Source organism: Galeopterus variegatus, unplaced genomic scaffold, assembly GCF_000696425.1.
Source record: "Galeopterus variegatus unplaced genomic scaffold, G_variegatus-3.0.2 Scaffold3890, whole genome shotgun sequence".
In the NCBI taxonomy this organism is placed as follows: Eukaryota; Metazoa; Chordata; class Mammalia; order Dermoptera; family Cynocephalidae; genus Galeopterus; species Galeopterus variegatus.
The window spans coordinates 365633-390434 of NW_007730001.1; the positions used below are offsets into that span (position 1 = coordinate 365633).

General features: G+C 38.0%; 1 protein-coding gene across 1 annotated transcript in view; it reads left to right on the top strand.

The window, feature by feature from the left end:
• The first annotated feature begins 309 nt into the window (after nt 1-309).
• LOC103601808 (zinc finger protein 420-like) overlaps nt 310-24802 on the top strand; it is a 28531-nt gene continuing 4038 nt past the window's right edge. The window contains 4 exon segments of the mRNA XM_008586225.1: nt 310-371; nt 21871-21997; nt 22240-22332; nt 24015-24771. Coding sequence (XP_008584447.1) covers nt 21964-21997; nt 22240-22332; nt 24015-24771 — 884 coding nt within the window. The 5' untranslated portion in view covers nt 310-371; nt 21871-21963.

The following is a 24802-nucleotide window of genomic DNA, read 5'->3' on the forward strand; positions in this document are numbered from 1 at the left end:
TCCACCATGAGTAGCCTGAGACCCATGCCAGAAGCAGCTGTCCCAGAATCATAAGCCAAATAAACTTCTTTCCTTTATAAATTACCCAGTCTCAGGTATTTCTGTTATAGCAACACAAAACCGACTAATACATATGCCAAGAGGAAATGTGAGGTCAGAGTAGCAGCAGCAGAATCCCATGAAGGCCAACCCTACTGGAGCCATGGCACTGGGAACACCATAGAGACCCCAGACTTGTGAAGAGTTCAGCGTGCAGCCACAGCCTGTGAGAGCTGAAGCGTGGCCACAGACCAGGAATGTAATAGAAGAGGAGTGACTTGAGGACCCAGCCCTCACATCAGCATGCAGGGGGCGCTGAACATGGAGTCAAGGTATGTGATTCACCCACTCTAAGATTTAATGCCTGCCCTGCTTTGTTTTGGACTTGCTTAGAACCTGTTACACCTTTCCTCTGGTCTGTTTCTCCCTTTTTGAATTTGAATATGTACCCTATGCTTGTCTCACTATTGTATCTTGACATTAGATAACTTGTTTTGATTTCACAGATGGGACCTTGAGACTTTGGACTTTTGGGTTGAACAAATTACAACTTTGGGGCTATGGGGATGAAATGAAGGTATTTGTATGTAAAGAGCACATGAGTTTTGGGGGCCAGGAGTGGAATGTCTTGGGTTGAGTGTCCCCCCAAACCTTAATCCCCACTGTAACTGTTGAGAGTGGGAAATCCAATTATGGTAATTGGAAGGTGGGGCATTGATGAGGTGGTTAGGTTGTCAGACCATGCTGTAGTGAATGGATTAATAATGGTGGTCAGGGACATGGTTCTGAGGGCTTTAAAAAGAGAGCACATTAGAGACTCTCTGCTCCACCATTTTCTGCCATGTGAGACCCCTGCATTGCTGTAAAGCCACCACCAAAGAAGATCATCACAAAGAACAGAAACAAACTAATACACCCTGTGTGAAACTCCTTGCTTGGTTTGTGTCAGAAATTAGGGAAGAAAAGGCAAAGTTACTGTCTGTATTAGTCAGTTTGTGTTGCTTATAATAAAATACTTGGAACTGGGTAATGTATAAGAAAATGAAATTTATTGCTTACAGATTCAAAGGCTGGGAAGTCCAAAGTCCAGGGAACACGTCTATTGAGGGTCTTGGTGGTGGCAACAGTGACACAGGGGTCTCACATGGTAGAAAATGGTGGAGCAGAGAGAGACTAACCTCTCATGTGCTCTACTTTTAAAGCCCTCAGAACAACACCCTTGACCACTTATTAATCCACTCACTGTGGCATGGATGCTATCGTCTAATCACATCTTTAAGGCCCCACCTTCAATTACCATAATAGAATTTCCCACCCTCAACAGTTACAGTGGAAATTAAGCTTCTAATATATGAACATTGTGGGACACAATCAATCCACAGCATTCCACCCATGGCTCCCAAAGTTCATGTCTTTCTCACAGGTAAATACATTCATTCCATCCCCAAAGTCTTAACTTGTTTCAACTCAAAAGTCCAAAGATCAAAGTCCCACCTATGAATTCAAAACAAGTTATCTATTTCTAAGATACAATAGTGAAACAAACATAGGGTACATATTCCCACTCAAAAAGGGAGAAATAGACCCCCCAACAGTGGGTAACTGATTCCAAACAAGTCTGTAATCTTGCAGGGCAGGCATTAAATCTCAAAGCTGGTGAATCATGTACCTTGACTCCATGTTTGACATCCTCTGTATCCCGGTGGTGTGGTTGGGTCCCTAAGTCCTCATGCAGCTCTGTGTCTATGGCTTTCCTGGTCTGAGGCCATGCTTCAGCTTTTGCAGGCTGATATTGCACACTGGTAGCTCCACAATTATGGGGTCTCCATGGTGATCCCACTCTCATGGCTCCACTAGGCATGGCACTGATGGGGTTTCTCTGCTGCAACCCCATGTTTCCACTTTACATTGCTCTAGCAAAGGGTCTGTGCAGTGACTCTGCCCCTGTGACAGATCTCTTCCTGGGTCCCCAGGCTTTTCCATGCATCCTTTGAAATCCAGGTGTAAGCTCCTAAGCCTTCACAGTTATGACATTCTGCAAGCTTGCAGATTAACACCACATGGATGCCACAAATGCTTCTGGCTTGTGTTTTCTAAAGCTGCAGGTCCAACCACTCCAGGGGCCAATTTAGCCACAGCTGGAGCAGCCAAAGCAGCTGGGGTGCTGTTGTGGGGAGCAGCATCCTGAGGTGGTCCTTGGCAGTGAGCCCATGGAGGGCCCTTGGGCCTGTTCTCCAAAACCATTCTGTCTCCCTAGGCCTTTAGGCCTTTAATGGAAGGGTTGGCTGCAGAGACTTCTGCAATGCCTTCAGGGCCTTTTTCTCCTCCTCTTGATGACTCCTTTCTTCTGTACTCATCTCTTTCGCAGAGGACCCCAGGACTATATGCTAGCTTTTCTGGCCAGGCTTAAAGTTTTCCAACTTCTCACCCTCTGCTTTCTTTTGAATTATGAATTCTGGCTTTACCTTATGCCTTTTCTGCCATAACTCAGGGTAGGGAGTTACAAGTAGCCATTCAGCTTCCTTAATGCTTTGCTGCTTAGAAATTTCTGCCAAATACTCTGGCTCACAACTCTTCAGTTCCAACTTCCACAATTCCTAGGGCATAAACACAATCCAGCCAAGTTCCTCACCAGTTTATAGCAAGGGTGATCTTTACCCCAGTTTCCAAAAAGTCCCTTCTTATTTACATCTGAGACCTCCTTATAATGGTCTTTATAGTCCATGTTTCCATAAGCATTCTGGTAGGTCACCACCATTTAAACAGTCTCTAAAACATTCCACACTTTCCTTGGTTTTCTTGCTTTCATCTAAGTCCTCTAAATTCCAACCTTTGCCCAACTCCCAGTTCCAAAGCTGCTTTCACATTTTCAAGTATTTGTTATAAGAAACACCCCACTTCTCTGTTACCAATTATCTGTATCATTCAATTTCTGTTGATTATAACAAAATACTTGGAACTGGGTAATTTATACAAAAATTAAATTTATTGCTTACAGTTTTGTAGGCTTGGAAGTCTAAAGTCCAAACACATCTATTTAGGATATTGGTGGTAGCAACAGTGACCGGGGGTTTCACATAGTTGAAAATGGTAAAGAAGAGAGAGTAACTTCTCGTGTGCTCTTCTTTTGAAGCCCTCAGAACAATGCCCCTGACCGCCATTATTAGTCCATTCACTGTGGCGTGGTCTTACAATCCAATCACCTCTTCAGAGCCCCACCTTTCAATTGCAATAATAGAATTTCCCACTTTCCACAGGTACTTTGGGAATTAAACTTTGAATATATGATCTCAGGAGGACACAATTCAATCAATACACAGCAATGTCTTATCTCACAAAAAAACAAGTAAGGATTTGATAGATAGGTAGATGGATGAATGAATAGAACTTGGGACTTTGGGTAAATAGTTATTAGACACTGGCATGTAAATTAGAATAAAAATTATGGAATTCATCTACTGTATGCCCCTGCTATTTTATTCCAGTATACACTAGAGCAGTTTCCCTCTGAGTAATGTAATTCATTGAAGACTCACAAATTAGTTCACTGGGTGAGAACAAACATCTATTTAATAGATTTGAAGAGAGTTACTGTGTTTATTTTATTTATTTATCTTTTATTTTGTGGATGGCCTGTATGGGGATCTGAACCCTTGACATTGGTGTTATATCATAGTGCTCTAACTACCTGAGCTACCTGGCCAGCGCCCATGTTAATTTCTTGATTGGTAACAAACTTAAAGTAAAACAGAGACTTGATTGTTCATGCTTTAGAATACATCATAAAAAATATATATGGGTTCTATAACTACAATACTCTTTGTAAACTTAAAAGGTTAAGGCTAATTGTTAGTATCATCAACTGCTTCACCCACACTTGTATTTCCCCATTCATTTCAGATGTGTCAGCTCCTCAAACCAGGATTTAATAGAGAAGCAGACTGTCACACACTGTCACATGGGTAGGGGCCAGTACTGGCCATCAGGTCATTGTCTACAGGCAGCAGGACTGACTCGCTTGAAACAAAGGAAACTTCCTCAGTTGGTTCCTAGTGGACTGTGCAGAGGCTTGTGGGAAATGTAGGCTAGACCTCCAATGACATCATTTAGATCATGAGGAATTTTTCAGGTTCCTTCTGCATATGTGCCACTCCTCAGACTTCCTTCAGCTTCACCCAGAAATCTGGACACTGCTGGCTCTGCTGATGCTGCTCCACAGACTCTGGGGTTGGAATCTGCATCCTAGTAGTAATGCGGGGGGAAGGGAGGAGACTTGGGGGGCAATGGAGGCAAGACAGGAGTCCCAGGACTTGATGGAACAGAAACCCCAGTGGGTCTCAAGAAGGCAGGGCCTGATGTTAGACTAGGGCAGTGCTTTCCATGGCTGCTCTGTCAGGAGATGTTGAACTTTCTTGATGAAGCTCAGTCCCTACTGAGCTGTGCTTCTGGCCCACACATGTGGTGATGGCCTTAGGAGTCCAGGGAGAAAGCATTTGGGAGAAAGTATTTGGGGCACATTTGAACAAGAGTTAATAGAAAGAGATGAATGCAAAGAATAAAAACAGTACAGATTATCATAATTTGTACATTTTGCTTCTTTAAACTATGTCAGTGATTCTATCTCTGGTTTCCATTAATATGTAGTTGTACACAGTTAAAAAAAGCCCATATTTTAAACTATTTTTTATTGAAATATAATTTGTGGGGTACACAGTGGAATGTCAGTACTGTGTACAGTATTGATTATCAATTCAGGGTAATTAGTATATCATTGTTACAAGACAAAATCGTTCTTCATGACCCTTAACCAGTTCTCACTGATCCCCTCCCCCTCTCCCATGCATTATTTCTGTTTCTGTGCCTGGCTTATATCACTTAACATAGTTTTCTCCAAGCTCATTCATGTTGCTGTGAATGGCAGAATTCCATTTTCTTTTTTATGGCTGAATAGTATTCAATTGTGTATGTATACCACATTTTCCTTATCCAGTGTCCATATTTTGGCTATTGTAAGTAGAGCTGTGATAAACATGGGAGTTCAGGAGTTCCTTTGGTATGATGACTTTCATTCCTTTTGGTATATACTCAGTAGTGGGATTGCTGGATTGTATGACATTTTTATCTGCAGTTGTTTGAGGAACCTCCATGCTGTTTTCCATAATGGCTGTGCTAATTTAAAGTCCCACCAACAGTATAGAAGAGTTCCCCTTTCTCTGCATTCTTGCCAGAATTTTTGTTTTCTGTCTTTTTGATAATAGCCATTCTAACTGGGGTGATATGATATCTCAGTGTGGTTTTGATTTGCATTTCCCTGATGGTAAGTGATGTACAACAAAAGATGGGTAAATCTGTGGTGAGTTGTTTCTTTATTCCTCATTTTTTTCACTGTATTACTTGGGTATTATGAGGAGCATGAATTAAAATGGAAAAGTAGAAATGAGTAAACCTCGGTTTGAAGGAAATGTACATAGTTTTTAAAAAGTCTGCATATAGATATAGCAAAATATAAGACTTCAGAGTCATCTCAGTTGAGTAAAAATTTGTCTCTGGTCTTTCTGATGCCATTTCAAAAAGGCAGACACTTTTTTACATGATTGGAATGGAGAGAATATGCCAAATTCTCATGGGATAATGAGGATTTATGGGCACTAAATTCTGAAATACCCTCTCAGAAAGTTTTTGACTGCCAACCTGGAAATAAACACCTAGCTTTCCACAGTGGAAATGGTTAGTGAGTGCTAAGGCACATGTTGCAAAATAAGCAGTCTGTAAGGTTTCATGTAATTTAAGACTTTCTCACCCACATAATTTGTTAAAAATATACTGAGTTCTGGGGGCTTACATGTATCTTTTAGCATTTGATGTGTAAGAAGAAATCAAAACGCAATGGTTTAAAATATCAGGGCATTTTATTTTCTTGAAGTTCTGTGGATCCACATGTTGGGTGTACTCATTTGGGCAGTTCTCCTGCTAGCATTGCCTGGATGCAGCTTTCATCACCTTGTGCTGTGATTGAAGCTGTTGGTTCAGGATGGCTTCACTCACATGCCCTGTGGTTTGTGTACAGGTTTGGAGGACTGTTCTTGATTCATAGATAAAATGTGAAATTATCACTTAAATTACAGTGAAATCCAGTGCCTATTCTGTAGTCTTTTTCTAACTTGAATCTTCTGCCACATTTGAAACTGCTGTTCTTGATCTTCTCTTGGAAATTCTTCTGTGTTAGGTAGTTTCTCTTATGCCTTTACTGATGGTTTTCTCTCTTTTCCCTGAATTCTTCTCCTTTCTTCTTCTTAACATAGCTCATCACAGTGCTTCATTCTGGGTGCTGTTCTTCTCACTGTGCTCTTCTTCTGGACTGATTCATTCCTCTGTTGTTTGCACACTGGGTTCTCTTTAACTTCTTCCCTTTTCTCTTTCTTCCCTTTTTCTTGGATCACAGGTTGAACTCTCTGTTGACTGCTTTTTGTAGCTATTAAAAATGACCTTAAGGTCAATGAATCCAAAATGAAAAGTTGTCTACTTCTTTTCTCTTACATGTGGTACCATCCAGGCAGTGACCCAAGCCAGTGAAATGGGATGTTTCCTGGATGCTTCCCTGTTTCTTGTGTCTAATCCTTTGTGGTGTCCATTTTGTTTGCTTGTTCTTTTCATTTCATTCTAATTTCTATATACACTGCCTGTATAGGGGGAAGAGGTGTTGGTACTTATAAGGACAATAACTTTGTTCCATTGGAAATATTCTTGTAAAAACCTGAAGGGCATATATCCCGGGTGATGAGGTTCAATCCCTGGTGACCTGTGTTTCTAACCAGCACCTGTGGTGACATGCTTAAACCTCTGAGGTGAGAAAACCTTCCAGAGTCAGTGGGATACGTTTGATGAAGAGCCAATAAAAAGACATGCAAAGAATAAAAACAAATTGCAGATTTACATAATTTGTACATTTTGCTTCTGTAAATTTATATCAGTGATTCTATGTATAGTTTCTCTACTGTACACTTGTCTTTCTAATTCAGGAAGACTTGTCATGTTTTTAAACTTTCTTACAGATTGTATTTTATTCTCCTATTTCAGGTAATCACTTAGAAATGAATGAAAAAAATAGTTGTCTGTGTAAGTCATTAGTATTACACTAGAACCATAGCTAACACTTGGTTAAGAAAGAACAGTGACAAAGTAGTTAACTGAAAGTTGACATTCTCAACTAGAGTTTTTTTTTTTTTTTTTTTTCCTCTTTTTGTCTTTTTTCATGTCCGGCAACGGAATGAAACCCTCAGTGCCGCGCCCGTACCGGACCGGGACCGGCAACGGGATCGCAACCCCTGGCGTCGCACCCGCACCTCGCTCAGCCAGTGAGCGGGAACCGGTCTGTATGTGAGATCTGAACCCTCGGCGGGAGCGCCGCCACACCACAGGGCCGGCCCTCAACTAGAGTTTGAGATGTAACATAAGGTGTGAAATGCTGGCTTTATTTATTTTGAACCTAACGTTCAATGTGAACCTACATACTTCCTGTTGCATATCAGAATACTATCTATGGTCTCTAATAACTTATTTGGTTTTCCAATGATCAGATGTGTAACAAAGTGGCACAAAACTTAGTTGCTTAGAATAAGAATTTCTTCCTTACTCCATATTGGAATGTTGTAGGTAAGCCTATAAAAGGGCAGTGTGGTTTGCCTGTTGCATGATGTGTCTGGTCTCACATGGAGGAACACTAGTGGCTGGGAACATTGGGCAGGCCTCTATCCCTCTATTTGTGGCCAGCTGGGCTTCCTCAGAATCTGGCAGCTTCAGAGTAGCCAATTCTGTCTGGCTTCTCCAAGGACAATTGTCCTAGAGGCTCAGGCAGAGGCTCTGAGGCTTCTGGTTATCACTACTCAGATCCAAACCATGTCTCCCACCACATTATCTTAGTCAAACACATCACTAAAAGCATCCCTGATTCAAGAGGAAGGTAATTATATTACACCTCTCAATAAAAGGAATAAATAGTAAGGCTTTGTAGTAGTCTTTAATAGACCACAGTTTTCTCTCTGGCCAGAAATTTCTACCACATGCAAAATATACTTTGCCCCTCTCAAGAGCCCTAGAAATCTTCTGCTGTTATACAGTTGGCTGAAAACCCAAGTCAGTCATGTCCAGTGGCCTGTTATCTTCATCTCCTCAACATGTGGCCAGCTCAAAGTGAGGCAAATGGCATAAACATTTGGGCACTTCCCTTTAGGTGGTAAGGGGTGGTACCCCATAGGCACTGGCCTGAGCAGTTAGTTATGCTCATTGGGCACCTGGTTTAGTTCTTTGATTAGGGCCCATGTTGGTCTCTGGGAAAAATTCCACCTACTTCTGCACTGCATTTTTTTAAATGCCTGAGTGTACAGTGGAACAATTTGCCTAATGTTAGATTATAGTACTTGAAAATGCAATGACCCTTTCAAAATTTTTTTCTGATTCTGTCCTTTTGATACAAGAAATTACCCTGTGTACATCTTTAAAAAGCATGGGCTTCCTTTGTGCTATAATCCGTTATACCAATGCTACCTCTGTTTTAGGTCCTTTTTTCTGTGGCCTTCCCTTCTCTCTGAGGCGGCTATTTTAAGAAGTTTTATTGTTTATCTGGCACTGTCTATGTATCACTCTCTATGGTACTTAGAATATTGGTAATATTTTTGGTTTTTTTGTTTTGTTTTATAAAACACTGTGATTTTGCCACAAAGTAGTTTGTGTCTTTGAAAATATTTTGTTGGAAAAACTTTGGATTGAAAAGTAGTTTTATTTCCAACTCAGCAAGTTCTGGCTCCTTTACATTTTCTTTAAATTTTGTTTGGAAATTGAACATCTTTCTTTGTTTTATTGTTATTTATTTATTGATGGGTCTGTGTGGAGATCCAAACCCTTAATGTTGGTGTTATTAAAACCGTGCTCCAACCATCTTAATGATCTGGCCAGCAAGCCATCTTTAGTTTATCTCTCTTCTCATATTTTCTCAGTGACAGAGAGAGGAAAACAGGTAGCACTTTTCCCATTGTTCACAAAAGTCTCCTTCAGTAGACCCCTGAGAGGGTGAGATATCCTTTCCATTTACCATGCTATGGGAGGAAATAGTGTGGCCCACATCCTTCAGTGCTCCAATTATTTCTGGTAAATATATTTTGTGCTGAAGCTTCTTTTGTCTAGTATTAATATTTCCATTTAAGCTTTTCATAATTAGTGTTGTGTAGTATTTTTAATATAATTTTATTTTTTAACTTTCAGTCTGTTTGTGTCTTTGTATTTAAAGTGTATGTCTCTGGATAGCATATTGTTGGGTCTTACTTTCCTATCACATCTGATAGTTTTTGCCTTAAGTAGGATATTTAGACTAACTCCATTTAATCTAATTATTATGAAGGGTAGATTCAGGTCTGCCATGTTGCTATTTTTAGTTGTAGTTGTTGTTGTCTCATCTGCCTTTTTTTTTTTTTAAATTTTGTCAATATACACTGTATATGATTATTATGACCCGTCACCGACACCTCCCTCCCTCCTCCCTCTCTCCCCTCCCCCCCAAGAATGTCCTTTCCGTTTGCTTGTTGTAACAACTTCATGGAGGTATAGTTGTTATATCTTCTTCCTCACCCCACCCCCCCCTGGTTTTTTTTTTTTTTTGTGTGTGTGTGTGTATGTGGGTGAATTAGTTTGTTTGTTTTTCTTTTTTTTTTTATTTTATTTTATTTTTTTTTTAGCTCCCACCAATGAGTGAGAACATGTGGAATTTCTTTTTCTCTGCCTGACTCGTTTCACTCAATATTATTCTCTCAAGGTCCATCCATGTTGTTGCTATATTTCCCACAAAAACAAATATTATGGGAGATCACCACCACATGACCAACTCTACAAGATATTCTCAAGGGAATACTGCATCTCATATCTGAACAACACTAATCATTACCATCAATACAAAAGAAAGAATAAAACAAATTAATAGAACAAAGGTGCTAATGTTAAAGAGAAAAAAACTTCTATCTAACCACCTCAAAAACAACAAACACAGAGCGCATACAGAGCAGAGACACGTCCAGCAGGGGAGGTGGAAACTCCATAGAGACCACACACCCTGTGGGGTTGGTGCCATGCGATCCAGCAGGTAGGCTTCATCGCCGCCACCTGGCTCCATCCCCAGCCCAGCCCAGTGTGCATGGAGCAGGGAGATGTACAGCAGGGGAAGTGGAAGCTCCACAGAGACCACACACCCTGCGGTACCACCCCGTGACCCAGCAGCCCAGCTGAGTGCATGCTGACCACAGAGGTGGCTCCACAGAGAGGCCCAAGACCCAAGCGAACACACACACAAGGCACTAGTGGCCAACAGAGCAGACACTGAGATAGCCATACCAAATTGGCAACCCAGCAACATCTTAGTCAGACAATAATGTCAAACCTGTGGACTGTGAAACCCCCTGCCAGAATGAATAAACATCAAGGAAAAGATACCAGAAATACAAAAAATCAAGAAAGTACACCACCAAAGGGTAATAACTCTCAAGCTGTAGATCCTATAGAACAAGAAGCCCTTGAAATGTCTGAGAAGGAATTTCGAGTGATAATTCTAAGGAAACTGAATGACGTACAAGAAAACTAAGCTAGACAACATGATGAAACAAGGAAAAGTATACAGGACCTGAAGAGGAGAAATGTATAAAGAAATCAATGCCCTGAAAAAGAATGTAGCAGAGCTTGCTGAACTGAAGAATTCATTCACTGAAATAAAAAACACAATGGAGAGTTTAACCAGCAGGCTTGCAGAAGTTGAAGAGAGAACCTTTGGACGTGAAGATGGGCTGTTTGAAATAACACAGGCAAACAAACAAAGATAAAATAAATAAAAGAAAGAAAAGAAAAAAGAATCAAAGGCATTGAAGAAAATCTGAGAGAGAGATCAGACAACCTTAAGTGCCCAAATATCCAAGTCATGGGTATTCCAGAAGGGGAGGAAAAAGGAGATTGCATTGAAAACATATTCAACAAAATAGTGACAGAAAACTTCCCAGGTATAAGAAAAGTCACAGATCTTCAGATTCAGGAAACTCACAGATCCCCAAACGCATTCAACCCAAAAGGGTCTTCTCCAAGACATGGTGTAGTCAAATTGGCAAAACTCAAAGACACAGAGAGAATCTTAAAAGCTGCAAGAGAGAAGCGTCATATCACCTATTAGGGAGCCCCAATCAGGCTAACATCAGACTTTTCATCACAAACCCTAAAAGCCAGAAAGGAATGGGATGATATATTCAAAATACTAAAAGACAGAGATTGCCAGCCAAGACCCTGCAAGGCTATCCTTCCAAAATGAAGGGCAAATAGTATATTTCTCAGACAAACAAAAACTCTGGGAGTTCACCACCACGCTAATACCATAATAGCAGGGGACCTGAACACCCCAGTGTCAATATTGGACAGATCATCTAGGCAAAGAATCAGAAGAGAAAAACAAGGTGTATACAATACTCTAGGCCAATTATACTTGACAGATATCTACAGAACATTCCATCCAACAACCTCAGAATATTCATTCTTCTCATCAGCACATGGATCATTCTCCAGGATAGATCACATATTAGGTCACAAATCAAGTCTCAACAAATTGAAAAAAATTGGAATTATCCCATGTATTTTCTCAGACCACAATGGATAAAAATTAGAAATCAATAACAAATGAAATTCTGGAAACTATACCAACACATGGAAATCAAAGAGCATTCTACTTAATGACATATGGGTCCAAGAAGAAATCAAGCAGGAAATCAAAAAATTTATTGAAACTAATGAAAATAATTAAACATCATACCAAAACCTGTGGGATACTGCAAAAGCAGTACTAAGGGGGAAATTTATCACATTAAATGCTCACTTCAGAAGAATTGAAAGATGGCAAGTGAACAACCTAATACTTCACCTTTAAGAACTAGAAAAATAAGAACAATCCAAAACTAAAGTTAGCAGACGGAAAGAAATCATTAAGATCAGAGTAGAACTTAATGAAACTGAAACCCAAAAAACAATACAAAAGATCAATGAATCAAAAAGTTGGTTTTTTGAAAAGATAAATAAAATTGACAAACCATTAGCATGGCTAACTAAAGAAAGAAGAGAGAAGATTCAAATAACAAAAATTAGAATTGAAAAGTGATAGTACAACTGATTCATCTGAAATAAAGGGAATCATTTGAGACTACTATAAACAACTATATGCCAATAAATTTGAAAATCTGAAGGAAATGGATAAATTTCTGGACACACACAAGCTCCCAAAACTGAGCCATGAAGACATAGAAAATCTGAACAGACCAATAGCAGTAAAGGAGATTAAAGCTATTATCAGAAGGCTCTCAACAAAGAAAAGCACAGGAGGAGATGGATTCACAGCAGAATTTTACCAAACATTACAAGAGGAATTGACACCAATTCTTTACGAACTATTCCAAAAGATTGAATCACACAAATCTCCCAAACTCATTCTTGAAGCAAACATCATCCTGATACCAAAACCAGGTAAAGATACAACCAAAAAAGAAAACTACAGGCTGATATCCTTGATGAATATAGATACAAAAATCCTCACTAAAATGCTAGCAAACAGAATACAGCAACACATATGTAAAATTATTCACCACGATCAAGTGGGATTCATCCCAGGGATGCAAGGTTGGTTCAACATACGCAAATCAATAAATGTGATACAACATATTAATAAAATCAAACACAAGGACCATATGGTCAACTGTATAGATGCTAAAAAAGCATTTGATGAAATTCCACATTCATTCATGACAAAGACCCTCTATAAGTTAGTTATAGATGGAAATTATCTCAACATAATTAAAGCCATGTGTGATAAACCCACTGCCAGCATCATCCTGAATGGGGAAAAGCTGAAAGCTATTCCTTTAAGAACAGGCTGTAGACAAGGATGCACACTCTCACCACTCCTGTTCAACATAGTGTTGGAAGTACTAGCCAGAGCAAACAGAGAAGAGAAGGAAATAAAGGACATCCAACTTGGAAAGGATGAAGTTAAACTGTCTCTGTTTGCAGATGACATGATCCTATATATCGAACAGCCAAAAACCTCTACAAAAAACCTCTTGGAGTTGATAAAGGATTTCAGCAAAGTAGTAGCATACAAAATCAACACACAAAATCAGTAGCATTTCTATTCTCCTATAGTGAACATGCGGAAAGAGAAATCAAGAAAGCTTTCCCATTTACAATAGCCACCAAAAAGTAAAATACTTAGGAATTGAGTTAACCAAGGATGTGAAAAATCTCTATAATGAGAGCTACAAACCACTGCTGAGAGAAATCAGAGAGGATACAAGAAGATGGAAAGATACCCCATGCTCTTGGATTGGAAGAATCAACATAGTGAAAATGTCTATACTACCCAAAGTGATATACAAATTTAATGTGATCCCCATCAAAATTCCAATAACATTTTTCTCAGAAATGGAAAGAACTATCCACACATTTATATGGAATAACAAAAGACCACACATAGCCACAGCAATGCTGAGCCAAAAAATAAAGTTGGAGGCATAACACTACCTGACTTTAAACTATATTACAAAGCCATAATAACCAAACAGTACTGGCATAAAAACAGACACAGTGATCAATGGAATAGAATAGAGAATCCAGAAATCAACCCACACACCTACAGCCATCTGATTTTTTGACAAAGGCACTAAGCCTATACACTGGGGAAGAGACTGCCTCTCCAGCAAATGGTGCTGGGAGAACTGTATATCTATGTGCAGGAGAATGAAACTAGACCCATACCCTTCACCATACACTAAAGTCAACACAAAATGGATTAAAGAATTAAATATACACCCTGAGGCAATAACACTTCTTAAAGAAAACATAGGAGAAACACTTCAGGAAGTAGGACTGGACACAGACTTCATGAATATGACCCCAAAAGCATGGGCAACCAAAGGAAATATAAGCAGTGGGATTATATCCAACTGAAAAACTTCTGCATAGCAAAAGAAACAATTAACAGGGTTAAAAGAAAACCAACGGAGTGGGAGAAAATATTTACAAAATATACATCTGACAAAGGATTAATATCTAGAATATACAAGGAACTCAAACATCTTTACAAGAGAAAAACAAGCAACCCAATTAAAAAATGGGCAAAAGAGCTAAGTAGGCATTTCTCGAAGGAGGATATACGAATGGCCAACAGACATATGAAAAAATGCTCAACATCACTCAGCATTCGGGAAATGCAAATCTAAACTACATCTCACTGCAGTTAGGATGGCTAAAATCCAAACGTCTCTGAATGAGAAATGCTGGCAAGGTTGTGGAGGAAAAGGAACCCTCATACATTGTTGGTGGGACTGCAAAATGGTGCAGTCTCTATGGAAAATGGTATGGAGGTTCCTCAAACAATTGCAGATTGATCTACCATATGACCTAGCTATCCCACTGCTGGGAATATACCCAGAAGAATGGAAATCATGAAGTCGAAGGTATACCTGTTCCCCAATGTTCATCACAGCACTCTACAATAGCCAAGAGTTGGAACCAGCCCAAATGTCCATCATCAGATGAGTGGATACAGAAAATGTGATATATCTACACAATGGAATACTACTCAGCTATAAAAAAGAATGAAATACTGCCATTTGCAACAACATGGATGGATCTAAAGGGAATTATATTTAGTGACTCAAGTCAGGCACAGAAAGAGAAATATCACATGTTCTCACTTATTGGTGGGAGCTAAAAATTAATAAATACACACAAAAAACTGGGGTGGGGGGAGAAGACAACAATTGCAGTTCCTTGAGTTTGACATGACAAGCAAACATAAAGGACATTGTTGGAAGGGAGGGGGCAAAGGAAGGAGGGAGGGAGGGTTCAATAATTGGCCACAATAACCAACCACATTGTATGTTGTCAAAATAAAATAAAATATTTTTTTAAAAAGATAGAAATAATATCAAAGCACCAAAAACAGTAAAAAAAATAATAATAATGAAATAAAAAAACAACAAACACAGAAGAGAAACTATAAAGTGGAAACAAAGGAACAAACAGTATTTAAAACATTCAAGCAGAAATCAAAATGACAGAAATCAACATATTTAAATAGTAACTCAATGTAAATAGATATGGAACAAAAGGTGTTTAAAACATTCAAACAAAAATCCAAATGAGAGGGGTAAGTCAACATATTTAAATACTAACTCAATGTAAATTGGTTAAATACCCCAGTGAAAAGACACATACTGACTGATTGGATTAATGATAAAGGAATTTGTCCAGTATGAAGACATACTAATCATAAATATGTATTCACCCAACATTGGAGTACCCTGATAACTAAGACAAACGCTATTAGACCTAAAGAAACAGATAGACTCTAGTGCCATAATACTTGGGTACCTGAATTCCCCTCTCTCATCATTGGACAGATCATCTAGGTGAAAAATCAACCGAAATACATTATTAAAACTGCACTTTAGACCAATTGGACTTGGCAGACATCTACAGAACATTTTATCCAGCAACCATAGAATATATATATTTCTTATCAGGACAAGGAACATGCTCAAGGATACACCATGTGTTAGGTCACAAATCAAGTCTCAAATTTTTATAAAATTGAAATTATTTCATTTATATTTTCTAATGACAATGGATTAAAACTAGAAATTAATAACAAAGAAAACTCTGGAAAGTTTACAAATACATTAAAATTAAACAACATTCTTCTGTGTGATGTATGTGTCCAAGAAGAAATCAAACAGGAGATCAAAAAATTTCTTGGCAAATCATACCAATAGGTGGGATACAGTGAAAGCAGTACTGAGGGAAATTGATTGTGATAAATGCTGATATTGGAAGAATAGAAGGGCTGCAAATAAACCATTGAACACTACACCTCAGAGAACTAGAAAAAGGAAAACAACCAAACCCCAAAACTAATAGAAAAAAATTAAGGTCAGATTAATACTAAATGAAGTAGAACCCCCCAAAATGATACAAATGATCAATGAAAGAAAAAGGTGTTTTTGAGATGATCAAAATAAACACACCTATAAATAGGCTAACTAAAGAAAGAAGAGAGACAACACAAATAACAATTTTCAGAAGTGAAATGGAAGACATGAAAATCTATACCACAGAAACGCAAAGCGTCATTGGACAATATTATAAACAACTACACACCAATAAATTTGAAAACCTGTAGGAAATAGAGAAATGTCTGGACACATACAAACTACAAAGACTGAATCAGGAAGACACAGAAAACTTGAACAGACCAATAGCAAGCAATGAGATATAAGGAGTAATCAGCAATCTACCAACAAAGAAAATGCTAGGACTAGATGGCTTCACTGCTTACTTTACTAAACCTTTAAAGAGAAATTAATGCCTATTCTTTTGAAACTATCCCCCAAAATTGAAACAGGTCATTCTCCTAAACTCATTCTATGAGGCAAATGTCACCTTGATCCCCAAAGCAGATAATGACACCACCGAAAAAGAAAACTGTAGGCCAATATATTTGATGAATATAGATGGGAAAATCCTCAATAAGATATTAGCAAATAGAATACAGCAACACATCCAAAAAATTATACATCACAATCAAGTAGGGTGCATCCCAGGGATGCAAGCATCATTCAACATATGCAAGTCAATAAATTTGATACGCTACATCAACAAAATCAAGGAAAAAATCCATATGATTATCTCAAGAGACTTTGAAGAGGCACTTGACAAAATTCAACATCACTTCATAGTAAAGAGTGTCAGCAAATTAGGTATAGAAGGAAAGTATCTCAAGTGATAAAAGCTATATGTGACAAACCTAATGTCATTGTCATCTTGAATGGGGAAAAGTTGAAAGCTTTCCCTTAAGAATGGGAACAAGACCTGGGCATCTCCCCTCAGTTTTTATTTAACATAGTATAGGAAGTTCTAGCCAGAGCAATCAGGCAGGAGAAAGTGAGGGCATCCAGAGTGGAAAAGAGAATGTCAAATTGTCTCTGTTTACAGATGTCATAATCCTGTACACAAAGAAGCCTAAAAAGTCTCCAAAAACAATTTCAGTAAAGTAGCAGGATACATGAACATGCAAAAATCAGTAGTGTTTTTGAACTAGCAAAAAACAAATCAAGAAAGCTATATTCCATTTACCATAGTCACCTCAAAACTAAAATACCTTGGAATACAGTTAATGACCTATGTGAAAGATCTCTACAATGGTATCTACAAATCCCTGTTGAAAGAAATTAAAGAAGACCAAAAACGTTAGAAAGATTTTCCATGCTCTTGGATTGGAAGAAATGGATTAAAACCTTAAATATAAGACCTGAAAGTATAAAACTCCTAGAGGAAATTATTGAAGAAATACTTCAGAAAGTAGGACTGGGCAAAGACTTTATGAATATGACCCCCACAGGATAGGCAATAAAAGAAAAAACAAATGGGATTATATCAAATTAAAAAGCTTCTGCACAGCACAAGAAAGAACAGAAAAGAAAACCTACAGAGTGGGAGAAAATATTTGTAAACTATGCATCTGATGAAGGATTAATATCTAGAATATACAAGTAACTCAAACAACTTAAAAGTAGAATAACAAATAGTTTGATTTTTAAAATGGGCAAAGGAGCTCAATAGGCATTTTCAAAAGGAAGATCTACAAATAGCCAACACATACAGGAGAAAATGCTCAACATCCTTCAGTATCCAAAAAGTATAAATCAAAGCCACATTGAAATATCATCTCATTCCAGTTAGACTGGCTCCTATTAAAAAGGTAAAGAATTAAAAATGCTGGTGAAAATGCAGCGAAAGAGGAACCTTCCTATACTGTAGGTGGGACTGTAAATTGGTGCAGCCATGATCTAAAATCATATGGAGGTTCCCTAAGCATCTACAGATGGAACTGCCATATGACTCAGCAGTCCCACTGCAGGGTATATATTCAAAGGATTGGAAATAATCATGTAGGAGGGACACCTGTACTCCCATGTTTATTGCAGGTTTATTTACAGTAGGCAAGAGTTGGAATCAATCTAAATGTCCATGATCAGATGACTGGATAAGGAAAACGTGGTCTATTTATAGAATGGAATACTACTCTGCCTTTAAAGAGAATGAAATATTGCCATTCACAGCAACATGGATGAACTTAGAAAAAGTTATGTTGAGTAAAATAAGCCAATCATAGAATGAAAAATTTTGCATGTCCTTACTTATATGTGGCAGCTAAGAAAATAATTAAAATTAATAAAAGAAATATACAATAATCACAATATTGCATTGAACTTCAAGAGTAGAAAATAGAACTGAGGTTACTAGAGGAAGGGAATGCTTAGGGGGATTGTGGATGGGAGGTATTTGTAAGTGGCCAGAAAAATCGATTACACTGTATAATGAAGAACATTAATTATCCTGGTTTGAACATCATATATTGCACACATATTGATATCCAACTCTTTACCTCAAAGATATGTACAATCAACTTTGTTGCAATGAAAAAAACTTAATTAAAAAGACTTTATTGAACCTTCACTTATTTCTTTAGTTCTCTTTATGTATATTCAGATTCTAACCTATATCTTTTTTCTTCTGCTTTTTCTTTTTTTCCACATTGCTTCCAATACAGTGTACAGGCAAAACATTCTCTCAATTTTTGTTTACCTGAGAAAGGCTTTATGTTTTCTTTTTTACAGATTGTTTTGAAAGTGCACGGGACTCTAGGTTTGTACGATTCTTTAATCAACCATTTGAATATTTCAGTATACTCTCTCCTTACATGGATTCTCAGGAGATGATGGGTATAATTCTTATCTTGTTTCTTTTTAGGCAAGATGTTTTTTATTCCCTCTGGCTTTAGTCAGACTTTTCATTATTTTTGATTTTTTGAAGTTTGACAACTACATGCCTAGATGTAGATTTTTGGCATGTAGATTTTTATCTCATTCTGTGCTATCTTAACTCCCTTGATCTTTAGTTTGGTGAATGATATTTGTCCTGACCCACGGGATATTCAACGCAGACCCCGGAGGGGGGAGTGGGAGTGGGATGGAACAAGAGATGCAAGAAATTGAGACAAGACAGTATTCTGATCAAGTCTCGTTTATTAGCCAGAAGGTCACAGCTTATATAGACAGCAGGAGGGAATCAGCAGATAATTAAGTATGTAGATGGTTTGCTGAGAAAACCGCAGGGCGGGTTGTTCCGGTAAATGGAAAATTCCCGTTATCTATGGCAAGTTGCAAAGTTACCTACACCCATAGTGCACAGGATGGGGAGGGACGGAAGATAACAGCAAACAAGGCTCTGAGGCCTCGAGGCAATAGCTGGGCGGGCTCTTTGGCTCCGGACAGGCAGGCAGGCTCTTAGGCAACAGCCGGGCTCTATGGCTCTGGACAATATTAATTTGTGGAAGTTCTCAGACATTATTGTTTTAAGTGTTTCTTTTATTTTTTTTCTCCTTCTCTCCTCTCCTGCTGGTTTTCTTATTACTCTATGTTACAACTTTTGACATTGTCCAAAACTCCTTAGATATTACATTCTCTTCTTTTTTGTCTTTTTCTTGTGTGTGTGTGCTTTTCAGTTCTTAATTTCTTATTCTATCCTCAAGCCCAGAGTTTTTTATATCAGCTGTGTTCAGTCTACCAAATTGGTGAAGGTGTGTGTGGTGCCAGTAATGTCAAGGACCACAGTTTGATCCCTATACTGGCCATTTGACCACCCCCTCATGAATCTTTCTAACATCTATATAATTATTCAAGGGATTTTTACTCATTGAACTATGAGTACGTTGGATTTGAAAACAGACCACATATATGTGTGTGTGTGTGTGTGTGTATTGATGAGTTATGTTGTTAGACTTCTTAATACTGAACTTTCCTTTAACTGCAATAAATTTAGAAAATTTCTTTCTGTTCTTCACATTCTATTTCTTTTCCTCTATCTTATGTTTAACGAAAAGTGCTTCTGCAGACACTATCCTTGTTCTTTTTTTGTTTTTACTTGAAATCTCTTAGGTTTGCTCAGTCATTCTGATGACTTCAGGTAACTTTGAAATTTTGATATTTCCCTGCCTTGGACTGAATGTCCCCTTAAAACTTGTTCCCCACTGTGACAGTATTAAGATGGTGGAAAATCCTATCACGGTATTTGAAAAATGGGACCTTGATGATGTGATTAGATTGTAGGACCATCCCATCATGAATGGGTTAATAATGGTGGCAGATATGTGGTACTGAGGTCTTTAAAAGAGGAACACATGAGAAGTTGACCTCTCTGGCCTGCCATTTTCAGCCATGTGAGACCCCTAGGTCTCCATCAAGGCCTTCCCCAGCTGTGTTCCCTGGACTTTTGACTCCCCAGCTTTTGAATGTGTAAGCAGTAAAATTCATTTTCTAACAAATCACCCAGTTCCAGATATTTGGTATAAGCAACAGAAATTGACTAATACATTTCCACATGTTTATCTTCAGCTTAGATCTCTCTTGAACTCTGGAATCATGTATCCAATTGCCATTTGTACATTCCCACATATATTTCAAGTATAATGTTTTCAAATCTGTTTTATTTCTGCCAATTATGTTTTTCTGTCATTCTTCAAACTACACTTTACAGTGCCAGTACCTAACTAGCTTTAATTATGGAGAGAGACTGAGAGTAAAACTATTTAATTTTCTGCACAGGAATTTGGTACCATGGTGTGTTCGTGCTTCTTATTTCTGTGTTACTTTCCTCTTTTGTATGCATATTGCTCTGTTCTTTTTTTACCCCCCCTATGGGTTGGCAAGTATACGGATCTGAATCTGCAACCTTAGTGTTACCAGAAGCACTCTCTCCCAAGCGAACTAGCTAACCAGCCTTGCTCTATGTTCTAGTGGTCTTCCATCACCCTGTTTTCTTCTGCTCTGACTCTCTCTAAAGCTTTTTCCATTCTTCTTCTACTGAATGACTATTAAATTGTAAATCTAGTATGTGACAGATTCGTATTTACAAAACCACCTTATTTACCCCCTGTGTTTTAGAAAGTGGCAGTGTTCACTCTCATGCAAACAGAAGTGATCCTTTCACATTTGGGAAGGAAATTTTAGAGTGCCTTTTTATATGTTTTCAGTTTATAAGTAATTAAAAACAGCAATTGCATATAATTTTTTACTGTTTGAAATAGACAAATATTTAAATGTAGAATTGTTCCATAATGTGATTCTTTAAGTTTGTGTATCTGTTATCACTACCCATGAACATTCATGTAAACATGGTGCCATGTGTCGTTCCATTAATATGGGGTGTCTTCCTTTGCTCTTGTGACCGTAGTTTTGTGTTTGCTTCATACTGAGAACCCGACGAGAGCTTAACATCTTTGGCATATAAGTGAAGTACAAACAGAATACAACATAGAATTATATTTTCTCTTTCTTACCTCATTCTCTGTTGAACTTGTGTCTAAAGTTGTTTATCTAACACCCTGGTTCGGGTATGTATTTATACTTGTCTTCACACATAATTATAAACTCATTGGAGAAGCAGCATTTCATTCATACTTTTATCACTAGTAACAAGGCTTGTTCTTAGCTATAAGGTGAGGTTTGCAATCATATTTTAGTTATCAATGTGTCATTACAGTGACATGATATTCCTGCTTTTTTTCCCCTCCATATGGTTTACAAAAAAGCAGCACCTTATTTAACGCATAAGACACTCACACTCACAGAAGTGTGAACTGTGAGATTCCTGTTTTGTGACCCAGGACTAATGGCCTGAGTTGAAATCAATGTGTCATTATAGGAGGTTGTGATATTTGAGGATGTGGCTGTGGACTTCACCTGGGAGGAGTGGCAGGACTTGAATGATGCTCAGAGGACTCTGTACAGGGATGTGATGCTGGAGACCTACAGTAGCCTGGTGTCATTGGGTGAGTGAAACTCCCCAGTAACATTGAGGAAAAACGTTTTGTTATTTTTATAAAAATATGAATGGTTGATAGAGTTTTATGCTCTTTTGTAAGATTACATTTCATGAAAAACATGTCATCCCTATGTAATAGAAGATCCAAATTGGCCTCTTTATTGTATAATTCCTGAAGCTAAGCTCTTGTTATTCTTCCAAGGATCTGACTTTAGTTTTACGAAGTCCTATGTTTCTTGCTATTAACAGGGCACTGCATTAGTAAACCTGAGGTGATCCTCAAGTTGGAGAAAGGAACAGAGCCATGCATTATAGAAGAACACCCAAACCAGAGCCTTCCAGGTTGGTGAGCACATCCTGGGCATAGGCCACGAAGAGTAAAACCCAGCAGATCTTGGCTGTGTTCAGCTGTCTCTGGAAAGTTTTCTACAGATTTCTGAGCTGAGACTGGCTCATCTCTTTGCATCCAACACATGTATTATATAATTTTTAAATGGACTCACACATATATATCTCGATGTTTTGTTTTGCTATTTTTTAAAAATGTATTTTCTAAAATTTAATCCCTACATTTCTCTTTTCTGACATTTATTTTTACTATTCACTTTTTCAGTATTCTCAGTTGCTCTCATGTCCTCCACTCATGGACATGGTTTTTCAGTCTCTATGCTTTTGATCTGTGTTACTTATAGCAGAGTATCTGAAACTGGGTAATTTACAAAGAAACAAACTCTATCTCTTACTGATCTGTTGTGGAGACTGAGCATTCCAAGGTCTAGAGGCTGCATGTGGTTCAGGCCTTGTTTCTGGTGGTGATTCTTGGCCGAATCCCAAAGTAGTGCAGGAAGTTGATAAGAAGTCCAGGTATGAGCCTTCCATACCACCATGTCAGAAATTATGGAGATGAGGTAATCCTAACATAGGGGAATGGAAAAGGGGAGTTCTGTACTTCATAGAAGAACCAGGAGACTCAGGGTGTCAAGGCCAAGTGAACCAAGGGTTTCAAGTTGAGGGTTTGGGAATGCTGTTTGGAAGTGGAGTTTGAAGTTAATGTTTTCCTCATCTCTTTGTAGAAATAATTCTTAAACAATAAAGAAAATTACAAATGTGTGGAAGACCCTATTTTTTCATAAGAATAGTAATCATCCAAAACTCCAGTGCATAATACTAAAGATTTCATCAGCAATGAATTACCAAGTGGGGGTGTATGTTCCAGAATCTGGGAAGAGAATATAAATAAATATTAAAAGGAGTTAAAAAAAAAAAACCCTTTTCCAAAGATGGTGAGCATAGCCTTTGTTGCAGAAACAAACATTTGAAACCAGCAGGAAAGGGGTGTCTGGAGGGGGGGACTGAAGTTTACTGTATAGTAATGGTTTTGATAAGCACAGGAAGTCTGGTTAAATGAATAATTTGTGGAAGGCTCTGTTTAGGGTGGAAAAATTTTTTATTATTTGAAAAACTTCCACATGCTTATAGCCATTTCTTAGGGAAGACTAAAAAGTATAGAAAAATGAAAAACATGAATGCAAAATTCTTAACCAAAGTCATTTTCCTCCATATGTGATGAAAAATTGGATCATTCTGCACCTGAATGTAGCCAGTGAAGGAAAACCTATCCATATTCAAAACAGAAGAATGACAAAAAGAGCAACAGGAGATAACCACTATTTTTATAAAACTAAAAAGAGTAAAATGTATGAACAAATGAAGGTGATTAGAAATTATTCGAAATCTGCAATTAGGAAGAAGGTAAAAATTAGCAAATATGCATTATGATTTTAAAAAGAAAATTGTGAATAAGCATAGAACAATGTGACATAATGTTATAAAATATATTGATACAATATAACATTATGCCAGTATGAAGAAAACCCATATACTCCTGAAACCAGTACTCATTACTGATTTTTATAGCATCTTTATCACTAGAATTGAGAGAAACTTCTCTACCTTTACATAAGCATGCAATAAAATAGTCTTATGTGTGGTTCATGGATATAGTTACGTTTTTGTCATTTCAGATGTCCAGATAGTCAATGACCTAATTGAGAGGAGCCAAGAAAGTCATGGCAGATACTTGTGGCAAGGTGTAATCATCAATGGCAACCAATCACCTGAGGAGAGAGTGGAGTTAGGAAAATCATTTAATTTCAGTTCAAAGCATATTTTAAATCTGGTTATAAATAATGGAAACTATTCAGGAGTGAGGCATGAGGAGTTTAATCTATGTCACAATGCACTTCTTCCGGAGACTGATGCCATGTGTGCTGGAGAGAAATGTGATGAGCATAATATATCTGAGAAATCACAGAGACATCATGAGCATCTTAGTCAGCATCCCGAGATTCAAACTGGGCAGCCTTTTCAATATACTGGAAAAGGACAATCCTCCAACACAGTGCCAATATTTACACATACGATTCATATGTGTGAGGCCATCTGTAAATATAGTGAGTATGGGAAAACCTGTAATAAGTCAGATGCCATTGCCCAAGAGACAACTCAAGTAGGGAAGAAATGTTTTCACTGTGATGTATGTCAGAAAATGCTCTATAAAAAAGCTAAACTTACTCAACATCAGATTATACACACAGGAGAGAAACATGATAAATACAATGAATGTCAGAAATCTTTTATTAAGGAATCATACCTTATCTCATATCTGGGAACATCTACAGGGAAGAAGCCTTATCCATGTAATGAACAGGAGAAATTTTTCCATCAGAAGTCAGACCTTACTGTGCGTCAAAGAATTCACACAGGGGAAATATCCTGTGGATTTATTAACTGTGGCAAAAAATTTCATGAG